Genomic DNA, 11,042 nt, shown 5'->3' with positions numbered 1-11,042 from the left:
AGGAGAGGATCGCTGCGTTTACTCGACATTGGAGGTCTGCGTCTCGTTGAAGTCGCTGGTGCGGCTGTCGGCGTCGTCGTCTGACATGTCGACGGAGGCCCCGTCCAGATTGAGGTTGCGGCGGCCTGAGCGGCTGGAGAAGCTGCTCACCGGACCTCCACGCCTGCTCGGGGAAAAAGACAACTTAAGCCTCTGCTGCTTAAAGAAGCAGTTTGTTGTTGGATGAGAAGACACAGCTGAAATTCACACACAAATAAGATGCTAGAACCAGGACGTGACTAGTCTGGCTTAGAATTAAGAGCAGAGACTGATGAGGCTTATTATCGCTTATGTTATGGTCAAAGTACACATGGGGTCTGACGCTGGTCTCTTTGTACCTGAGGCGGTTCTTCAGGGAGTTGACCTCCCGGGTGAGACCCTCACTGGCCTCGGTGGCGTCATCCAGCTCCCTCTGCAGCTTCCTGCGGGAGGCGTTGGCTCTGGTGGCCTCCTCCTCTGCCTCCTCCAGCTGACGCTTCAGCTGCTTCATACGAGAGTTGGCCTTCTCCATCTGACAGGAGGATGGACACATGGGAAACACAGAGACAGTGAGAGGTTGTACAGCTGGCTGGACAGTCTGACTAGAACGAGAGTTTGTCTTTCCTTGAGTGTTTCCTCTTGTGAATTAATACCTGCTCTTTGTATTGGTCGCCGTGGCGACGCTCATCCTCCACCTGCATCATCACCTCCTTCAGTTTCTTCTCCGTACGCCTGACGATTTTGTTGGCTGCTGCTCTCTCCCTGGAGATTTAACAGGAAACGGTAAGACCAAATAAATACGACCACCTTCTCTTTTCTACTCAAATGGACGCAAAGTGTTCTTTGGTATTTAATAAGTCTGACTCTTACTTAGCTTCCTGCTCCAGCTGCTCCTCCAGCTGCAGGATCTTTGCCTCCAGGGCAGTGATAGACGCTTTAAACTTAGACTTGACAGCCCCTTCCAGCTCTGCCAGCTTGGCTTTCAACTCCTGCATTTATGATAGGGAAGCATTAAATATGATCAAATACATACACCTCCACAGCAGATGAGGACGGTAACCCAAACACAAGGAGTGGGGTGCACAGGAAGGAAGAAGCCTTAGTTAGTAAATAACAAATCCAAGGTCAAGGATAACAAGACACTAAAGGGCCGACGCACTAAACCGTTAATGACCGGAAAGTGGAATAGCTACTATTAGCTGGGAGGCTAGCAGTGACCTCTCTCTGGCCTCTCCTGACCATGCTTCCTAGATGATCATACTGTGAAAATATTTGTGTATCTGAATGTTCAGATGAGATGATAATGAAAAATTAGAAAAGCCTTCTTAGTGACCCTTAAACATTGATATTTAGTTTACTTTCATCACTTCCACGTTATTTTCCTCTCGTGCATTGGTTCTGTTAGTTAAACAGTCAATCAGAGACATCTCTCTCAGTGATGAACTCGGCAGCCGGTTCAACATGCTGAATGAGCTGAGAAAGCCACAGACGCTCGCCAACGGTCGGCTTAGTGTGTCACAGTCCTTAAATTGAATATTAAGTCATTCATAATTATGTTGTTTCTAACTATGGCGTGTTCTGGCCTGAAGTGAAAAATGAATTCCACAACAGGCTGACAAAGAAAAAGCTGCTTCTCGATTACGTTTACAGAAGCACAGATACATATGTGGCTTAGAACTGTACCAGACCTTGTTCTGTCTCTCCATCTGTTGTCGAGCGTTCTCGCTCTTCTGCGCAGCGCTGCGCTCTCCAGCCAACTCGTTGTTCAGGCTGTCGACCTGAGAAAAAGAGAGGGAGGTGAGAAAGGAGGATGGAAAGAAGAAAGGCAAAGGTCGAGGCACAATGTAGTTTAACAAAAATGTTTTAACCATTAAGAACTTGTCACAATTATTTTTCTTTTTTTTACACAAAAAAATAACACTAGCATTTGAAGGAAGAGGTATCCAAAATATCTGCACGTCTTGTTTTGTATCCAATAATAATGATTCTTATTCCATGTGTAGTCAGTCTACCTGCATGGTGCTCTTTCTGAAGCGGTCGTTGAGCAGCTCCATGTTGCCCTGCTCCTCCTCCAGCTCCTCCTCCAGCTGGGCGATACGAGCCTCCAGCCTCTTTTTCTCCTCCAGCAGTGATGACCTGAAACACAGGTTAAAGTTTTCATTCTGACTCTGAACCCTTAATCTATCCCACGACTCAAAGACAAGCATTTTGTCACTGAAGCTCAGTTTTATAGACCCTTGTCACTAAACTATACGATGATACTGACTTTCCAGAGGCACTGTTGGAGATCTCATCGGCCAGCTCGTCCCTCTCCTGTTCAGCATGTCGACGGGCCCTCTCTGACGCTGCATGGTCCTACACAGACACACAAGGTCCTTCAGTTTCCCTCAGAATGTAGTGTTTATCACTCACATGAATAAAAGAGCATGTATCACAGGCAAAGGAAAAGTCCTGAACCAACCTCCTGAAGCTGCAGGATTTCAGCTTCAAGGCTCTTGAGTTTCTTCTCGTTCTCTTTGGACTGGGTGAAGATCTCATCTCTGGAGGCTCTGGCCTCCTCCAGCTCCCTCTGATAGTCCTTCATCTGAGCCTGAGCAGCAACATAGTATGAACCAAGTTAGAGGCTGACATTGAAGAAAACTCAGACTTTACTATTATGGAGAAAAGCTTGGCATGGACCCAAATTTAAACCATCAAATGAAATACTGATGATGAGGTCTCTAAGTAGCGAAGGAAAGGTGGTGCATACCTGTAGTTTTCTGAGCTGTTTGATGGCCTCGTCCCTGCCTTTGTTGGCGGCTTCAATCTGACCCTCAAGCTCATTCAGGTCCATCTCCAGTTTCTTCTTGGAGGCAACAGCCAGAGTTCTCTGCTTCCTCTCATCCTCCAGCTCTGCCTCCATCTCACGCACCTGGCAGAGGAAAACGACACACAGCACATCAATGCAGTCTAAAGATAACAAATGCTAATTTGTGTGTTCTCGGTTGATATTACTCGTGTAAATAAAATCTACACATTCAGTCCATTATGGCACCTGTTTGACCAGCGCTCTCTTCTTCTCCTCTCCTTGCTCCTCTCTGCCCAGCAGGTCTCGGTCAAACTGGGCCTTCATCGCCTGCATGTTGACCTCCAGACGAAGTTTGGCATCTTCCGTGGCCTGCAGCTCATCCTCCAGCTCCTCCAGCTGCGTCCTCATCTCCTCCACCTGCTGCTCCAGAGTGCGCTTGGACTTCTCCAGTTCGTGGACCTGTATGCAGCGACAGGAGAAACAAGTATGTAACAAGGTCGGAAAAAACAAGGGACTGAAGTTCCTCCCAAGAACCCACATTAATGTATTTCATATCCAACATTAAAAACTACCATGGCTGATCAGTATTAGCTAATTTGATGGTTGACTTCTTTTAGTTATATAAATAAATATAGAAAGTTGGAAGCTATCATTTCAGCTGTAAATGAACTCCAGATTTAATCAAGATACATTTATTTGCTCAGAAGACGTAACCCACAAAGAAGACTATCTTTCGTTCACTCACATTCTTTCCCACATCATCCTTGGAGCTCATCAAGTCCTCCATTTCAGCACGGAGCTGCTTGTTAAATCTCTCTAGCTCCTCTTTGGCCTCTAAGGCCTCCTCCAGAGCTCTGGCCATAGACAGAGCCTTGGTGTCCTTCTCCCTGGCTTCAGCCTCTGCACGGTCGCGCTCCTCAGCGTAGCGAGCGGAGATGGTCTTCTCCTCAGCCAGCATCTAGTGCAGACAACGAAACAATGGCCGTCAATACACTGACATACATGTGATCTTGGTCTATCATTTCTGACACTCCTGTGAGTTATCCAGCGTACCTGGTCAAATTTCTTCTGCTTCTTTTCCAGGTTGGAGACGATCTGTCTCTGTTGGTCCAGGTTCACCAGTTGGTCGTCCAACTCCTGCTGCAGTCGGTTCTTGGTCTTCTCCATCTTGTCCAAGGCCATGGTCTTCTCATCCAGACGCTGGATGGTGAGCTCCATGTCCTTCTGAAGTTTTCTCTTTGCTTCCTCCAGGCCGTCCATTGCTCCCACATCGTCATCAAGCTTCTTCTTTGTCTCAAACAGCTACAGGAAGGACGGTTTTAAAGCAAGAAAAACATACAGGTAATTGTACATTTGGAAATCATCATCTTTCTTAGGTCACTGTGACCTAAAAGAAGGGGAAAATTCACATTACTGAGCCGTGTGGATCGTCCATCTATTAGTAGTCTAAGCAACTGATAAGGTTCATCTTTGAGTTTAACAGAGTCAACCAGTGAGATCCTGTTGTTGTAGTGTCTCATTTGATTTCCAATTCTGTGTCATACAAATAAAAATTGATCATTCACTACTTCAGATTCCATATATTTTCTGTAGCTACTTAAAACACAAAACACACTTTTCTCGGTTTAAATGACTCTGGCTGCTGCTGATTTGTTCTAACCAATGATTCACATGATCAGGGCCTTCTTCTTAAAACACACACAGGTACAGTCATCTCATGCTTTTCCTTTTCCTCGTCTCCTCTCAGCACTCGGTGCTGTTTGGCAAGTGGCCAGATAAATGAGCTCCAAAACCGCTGTCTACGTATCCTCCTTAATCTGAACTACACATCTTGTCTTTCACTTCATGGGGTCTTCAATTTGCTGCAAGGCCTCACTGAGTTACAGCTGTCTGCTTGCTGCTCTGCACTTCAACGGCAGGTGTTCACAGCTGGTAAACAGTTGGAAACTTTTGCCCGGTCCTTCTCTTGGCACTCAGTCGAGCATCACTGGTACCCAAATGTGTTCCTCATGTGCTTGTGCGTGTCGATTCTATAGATGTGTACGTATATGATTATTAGGACTAATTAACGTCTGTGAGTGGGAATATGCACCTGAGCCTGCACCGTCTGCAGCTGTTTCTCTAGGCTGCGTCGCGCCTCCTCATCTTCTTCCTGTTGCTCCAGCAAGGTGTTCTTTTCCGCCTCCAGCTGGCGGATTTGGCCGCTCAGGTTCAGTTTCTGACGCGTTTCTTCCTGCCGCAGCTCCTACACACCAGACCACAACCAGAAACAAAGACAAAGGAGAAGCAGGTGTCTGTTATACGTGCTGCACATTCATACATCTCAAGCTTCAGGGAAGGTTAATGAGTGACTTCCCTAGATGTGATCAGTTTAATAAGTGAAAGATTTCCTGACTGGCAGGTAACACTGCTTGTTCCTTTACCAGTAACTAACAATTGTCTTCATTACCAATTCATTATCAGTTATGTTGACAAAAATGTTATTGATTAAGCAGAATAATCATTTGATCCATTGCACAAAAACTAATAGTCTTTGACCAACCCTTCTGGAGTTTCTGCTTCAGACCAAATTATTGTGACAAATACTTTGTACCAGTACACCTCCATAGACTATAAGGAAAAACTGTCCCTATAGTTCTGAATTTGACAAAAAGGCTGTAGCTCTGTCACACCTCTGAGTCTTGCAGTTTGCTGTTCAAGTTTTCAACTTCTTTAGCCAGTTTGACACTCTTCTTCTCTGCCTCCTCCAGCAAAGCAGACACGTTGTCCAGCTCCGCCTACAACCAACACAAGACAAATTATGATGAAAACACAATAAATCATTTTAATGCATGCAAATACTTGGTGTTCTTTAAGTTCTAGTTCATACAAACTCACTGGGGCTATATTGAAAACTGTCTGTGGAGATCTTTACCTGGAGTTTGTATGAGCGCTCAGTCAGCTCTCCCTTGGCCCTCTCCATCTCAGTGGCCCTGGCCATAAACTCCTGCAGCTGAGCCTCCAGCTTCTTCCTCTTGTGTTCAGACTCCATCTTCGCCTGCTGCAGACTCTTCACATCACAGGCCAGCTCTTTGTTGTCACTCTCCAGACACTGCTTGTTCTTCTCCAGGTTGGCCTTGAACTGCTCACAACAAAAAATAAAGCATTTAGAGAACTCTTGTGTGTGTAGGCAAACACAAGCCCTTCAAGGGTGAGACCCACTCACCCTCTTGGCCTGTTCCAGCTGTTCAGACAGCTCTTCCAGTGCTGTGGCGTGCCTCTGTCTCATGTCCTGGATCTGAGCCTCATGGTTTTTGGTCTCCTCGTCTATGGCCTTCTTCAGCTCTGCCACCTCTTGCTCTCGCTTGGTCCTGGAGTTTAGACACAAGGAAGAAGCTAGACATCTTCTAATATACTAACACAAAACATCTTAACATGCAGGACTTATTATTACTATTGAAATCCCTGTCAAGTGAACAGTGGGGAATAAACATATCTATAACACTATAGACGGCTGATTTACAGAAGATACTCAACACTGACTGAGGTGTTAATCCTCACTGAGAGATATGGAGTGAGCAACAAAGATCTGGTAAACTCACTCCTGTCTTGCTCCACACCTTCAGATATTCCATATTCAAACTTGTAGTTCTTAGATACAACCAACGTTGACTCAAGTGACCAGATCTAAGCACCTGAGTTCCTGCTGGGCTGCAGTGGTATCTAGCGTGTCCTCCAGCTCCGTCTTCAGAGCCTCCAGCTCCTCACTCAGGTCCCTCTTGAGTTTCTCAGCTTTACTTCGACACATTTTCTCAGACTCCAGATCCTCCTGGAGCTCAGCTAGCTGAGCCTGGAGCTCCCGAACCTGCTTCAAGGCGTTGTTCTTCTGGACGGTCTCCTCGTCACTCCTGGTTGGAGACACACAAGCAGAGCAGATCATAATTACAGAACTTGGTCTTGGTCATAATCAAACTATAGAAACGTCTCCTTAGCTTACAACTTCAGCCAAGGTACTGGACTTCTAAATGTCTTTAATTTCTCCATTCATCTTAAATGAACTTAACTCAGTGTGTTCTATATTTTTTGTCCATCTTTATTATTTAAGTAATTATTAATTATATTTTTATTAATGCAATCATGGACAGAATAATTGGTATTTATGAAATAATTCATGAGGATAACAGTGCACTACTAGACACTTCAAACTCTTCAGATCTTCAGTTTTTTCATCTGATTTGCGCAGCCATTGCTTAATGTATGTATGTAAAGAATGCTCTTTTTTACAAAACATGTGACCAATAAACTTTTGAATTGAATTATTTTCTTTAATTAACTATTTTTATATATTTATGTTTCTCAGGACTTTCCACTCATTCTTCAACTTCACTCAAAAGTTACACTTCAGCTTCCATCACAAAATGTAAACAGATGCAACTTCTACTTCTTGCAGTATTTTACTTACTTCAAATGTAAAACAAACATCTATGATATAATATTTAATATTTTTGCTTCACCACAGAAATCTATGAGGTCTTTTTTGTCCTAGAAACAACAGCAAAAATGGTGACTATTTTGTGCATGATAAATTTACTACAATAAGACTGCGACTGTCTATTTATTGGGAATGAAGTACATTAAATGAAAGGGGAGTCAGTGCATTTATGTTTTTGTGGTTTAAATGAACCACCAGTGCACACAGGGTGGCAGTGTGGTGAACTGTTCACCGCTGAAGCTGACATCAAGAAAACTAATGAGACTGCTGATTCTGGCTCCTTCCTGTAACATTTGTCATTGAGTAGAAATTCACTGTTTTAAACAATGAATGTCATAATGAGTCAGTTATATAATTAATCCACCACCCCTGCTTTGATTAAAGGCCCTAATGACTCTCATATAAAATTAATGCCCCACTTTCCAAACAAAGACGATACAGTTGTTCCCCTGAGAGCGGCTGAATTCAAAATGAGGCGCTTTGAGTTTAATGAAAGCTTAATTATCTGCGGCTGTGACTAAACTGGTCATTTCTGTGTGTGAAATTAGTGAGGCAGACGTTTACCATCGCGCTCTGCGTCTGGATTTTTGCTGTGGTGGAAGGAGGCAACTACAAAGAAGTCATATTAAAACGATCTGAGCTGACCTCCACAGCTGTTTACTTCATTTGCATGCAAGCAGTTTAATGACAGCTAAGTGGGGAAAAATTAAGTGTGGAAAATTGGGATAAAGGGAGGCTTGAGCTAAAGTGAGAAGGAATTTAGAGATGGTCACATTTTTCACAATCAAACAAGCTTGTTTTTTTTTTAGCTAGAAGTTTCTCCTCCAATGTGAAATAAAAGCCTGTTTTAGCAAAGCTCTTGATTCCTTCATGTGGAAAAAAGCTACTGCAGAGCCAAGGACTGAGAGCATCAATCAACACCAATTTGCCTGTAATCAGACACGGCTGCCTCAGAGATGAAAGGTCTCAGCCAGTGTCGCTGAGGGAAAACAAAGCAGAGAGGGACTGAGGTGAGACTGAGGAATAAACATAGCTTGCAGCTGCTGAAGAGGATGTTAGCCGCTTTAAGTCTGAGTTCAGAGTTGTCTTGGCTTAAATGTCTATTTCAGGTATGAACTCTGCAGTATCACCGTGCTGTTGTCATGGAAATGGGAACACTGCACTAGAGGGCAGATGTGTGTGAAGCTGTTTATCTACTGAAATGAGCAACAGTAACATGTTGCCACACCAGTTTTAGGTTCGTGGTAATGCAGGTTCAGAGGGAAATCTACCTGACAGTGGTCGTTATTCTTTTATCTCCTATTAGGTCATTTCAGAAAATCCTGACGTCTTTAAGCTTCCAGGAAATGACTAACCATTCAATAATACATTAAAGGATATTTGTAAAGGATGTTATAGCATTTTCATTGTTAATGGCAAAGGGAAAAAATAGTAATAATCAAAAATCTTGGCCCACTCTGAGCTGTTTCATAATCCAACAGTAAAAAACTCCTGGGGATGGCTGCTGCCATCAAGGAGTGTCATTGCTATCGGGTGGGGGTGCCTGGTCTGGTCTAGGTGGGTGCTACATGTCTAAGTAACATCCACATGAATGCCAGGTCCAGAAGTTTCCCAGTAGAACATTGGATTGTCACAGGATGTTCAATGTTATTCACTTCTCCTGTCAACGGTTTTAATATTGTGGCTGATCAGTGTATTTACTTTACTATGTATAATTCCCTGTTTTTTATCATCTCTCACTTTGTTGAAAGGAGGGTTAGAAGTAAATGGAAAAAGAGGCATTGAACATACATCCTTGAATCTTACATGCAAGGTAAAATATAAAGTTTGCTAAGCACAAATAAACAAATTAGTGTATATTTTCTGTGTTTATTATAGCAGCTCCCCGTTTTCTTTATTGTATATACAGATTAGGATTTGGAGACAAGCCTTCAGCAGTTTGGCTGATTTCACTTATAAGTGTTTTATCATTGGCAGACTGTGTCTAATGTGTTCATTTAATTTATAATGCTTGTCTGTCCTTCTTGTGACTGACCTGGCCAGAACAGCCAGTAGCTCCTCCTCCTTTTTGGCCAGTTGGATCTTGAGCTCCTCTATCTGGGCCTGAAGCTCAGCAATCTGGTCCTGCAGGTCAGTCGTCTCTGCATCCAGTTTGCGTTTGGCTTTTTCCAGCTCCTGGCGCGTTTTCTCTTCCTTCTTTAAACGCTCTGAAGAGAATGTCACATACACAAACAAGTTTAAGAGACAAAACTATCAATGTTCATTAAAAACTCTTTTTCTGGGCATAGTCACAGTTTACATAGAGGTCACAGAGTCATAAACAGTTCAGTTGAAAGTAGGAACACACAAACATCAAATTACTAACAGCCTGACACAACTAACAGTAATCACATTTGCAGCTTTGCTGCTCATTAACTCATTGTACAGCTGTAAAAACTACATTTACACAATCAAGGCTCATTAACAGCCATACTAGGTGTCCTGTAAATGAACCTTGTGGTGTTCTAGTCTAACATAAAACCTTTATTTATCTTCTAGCTGTGATGACAGTTCACATAAGCACCTCTTCTAGAATTGACCCTGGTCAAGGTACACTTTTAACTGCTCTCACTCACCCTCCAGGTCAACCATCATCATCTCCTGCTTGTTCTTGACCTTGCCGAGATTCTTTGCTTTCTCCTCCTCCTCTGTTAGCTGGGTGGTCATCTCAACGATCCTGTCCTCCAGCAGCTTCTTCTCCTGATGGGTGAAAAAAGGTCTTATGACACACACTTACTGTATGGTGGTGTAAAAATTTGAATGCTCTTCTACCCAGGAAGCAGTGCTGCAGGGCCACCATCAATTCTAACTCAAACTAAGTTGCCCTGCGGAAACGTTTGGGGAACTCTGTGTTTTTGTTGTATGTCAATCAACCCTATCACATGCTGCCACTGTGATAGGGTCGCATCATCTCAAAGTTGAGATTAGTTCAACTAGGTACCGCCCACTGCACCTGAACAAAGGTTTTTTCACTTATCATCACTACAGCATGACCCACTGAATTTCATGACATTTCACTGTCACTTGTCCCCTCATTGTTGCTGGTTCCTATTTGTGTGTACACTCCTTAAGAACAGTGATGCCAGTGGCTGCTCTTGTAACCTAGGCAACCACACAAACTATGTGGGACGCGAGATTACTGTGTGATGAAGTTAAACCACATAAAAACCCAACCTGAAGCAAAGAAGGAGCAGATTCTACTGTATTTGAGTAAATCCTTTCACCAGCTGAGAAACAATCAGATCATCTGTTGCAGTAATAAATATCTTCTTTTCTCTGAAAACTACAGTATATGCTAAATTGTGTGACTCAAATGTGAGGTAATCTGTGAGGCACAAAGTGGTGCTATCTCATCATATGCCTCATCCATCGCTTTACTCTGGTTTCAGTCTGAGCTGCCATTTCCAGATCAACTCCTCTCACCTTGAGGAACTTGGAGTTTTGGTCCTCTAGCAGCAGAATGTCTTCCTCCATCTTCTTGATCTTTGCCTCGGCCGTCACTTTATCCAGCTGTAGCTTCTGTCTTGCAGCTTCCTCCTCGTCGAGCTGCTCCTCCAGGTCCTGTGAGGTTGAAAACACACCCACACACACACACACATATATATATATATATTAATATCAAATCTAATGCAAATAGAGTGAAGATGGAAGTTCCTTTATTGAAATGTAATTAATGCAGAATCTCATGAGTTGTAGTAAAAAAATATTAAGATAATACTCTTCATT

At 43.4% G+C, this 11,042-nt stretch overlaps 1 protein-coding gene and 1 long non-coding RNA gene across 3 annotated transcripts in view; one reads left to right on the top strand and one right to left on the bottom strand.

Moving 5' to 3' along the window:
- Positions 1-6: 6 nt before the first annotated feature.
- The window catches only part of myh10 (myosin, heavy chain 10, non-muscle), a 45,338-nt gene continuing 34,302 nt past the window's right edge, over positions 7-11,042 (bottom strand). For both annotated transcript variants that reach the window (XM_084559140.1, XM_084559139.1), the window contains 20 exons: positions 10,740-10,877; positions 9,893-10,016; positions 9,313-9,484; positions 6,481-6,693; positions 6,012-6,156; positions 5,721-5,927; positions 5,479-5,583; positions 4,899-5,051; positions 3,860-4,108; positions 3,552-3,764; positions 3,053-3,265; positions 2,768-2,929; positions 2,480-2,608; positions 2,285-2,373; positions 2,031-2,154; positions 1,707-1,796; positions 889-1,007; positions 672-780; positions 378-550; positions 7-163 (listed from right to left, as the gene is read on the bottom strand). In XM_084559140.1, the coding sequence (XP_084415266.1) occupies positions 19-163; positions 378-550; positions 672-780; positions 889-1,007; positions 1,707-1,796; positions 2,031-2,154; positions 2,285-2,373; positions 2,480-2,608; positions 2,768-2,929; positions 3,053-3,265; positions 3,552-3,764; positions 3,860-4,108; positions 4,899-5,051; positions 5,479-5,583; positions 5,721-5,927; positions 6,012-6,156; positions 6,481-6,693; positions 9,313-9,484; positions 9,893-10,016; positions 10,740-10,877 (3,072 nt within the window). In that variant the 3' untranslated portion in view covers positions 7-18. The remainder of the gene's footprint in view (positions 164-377; positions 551-671; positions 781-888; positions 1,008-1,706; positions 1,797-2,030; positions 2,155-2,284; positions 2,374-2,479; positions 2,609-2,767; positions 2,930-3,052; positions 3,266-3,551; positions 3,765-3,859; positions 4,109-4,898; positions 5,052-5,478; positions 5,584-5,720; positions 5,928-6,011; positions 6,157-6,480; positions 6,694-9,312; positions 9,485-9,892; positions 10,017-10,739; positions 10,878-11,042) is intronic.
- On the top strand, positions 2,289-4,184 carry LOC311498553. Its single transcript, XR_014699414.1, has 4 exons — positions 2,289-2,390; positions 3,107-3,290; positions 3,890-4,013; positions 4,109-4,184. It is a non-coding gene; the product is annotated as an uncharacterized lncRNA (long non-coding RNA).

This window comes from Chelon labrosus (assembly GCF_963514085.1).
Source record: "Chelon labrosus genome assembly, chromosome: 2".
In the NCBI taxonomy this organism is placed as follows: Eukaryota; Metazoa; Chordata; class Actinopteri; order Mugiliformes; family Mugilidae; genus Chelon; species Chelon labrosus.
This window is presented reverse-complemented; position numbering and strand designations above follow the sequence as displayed.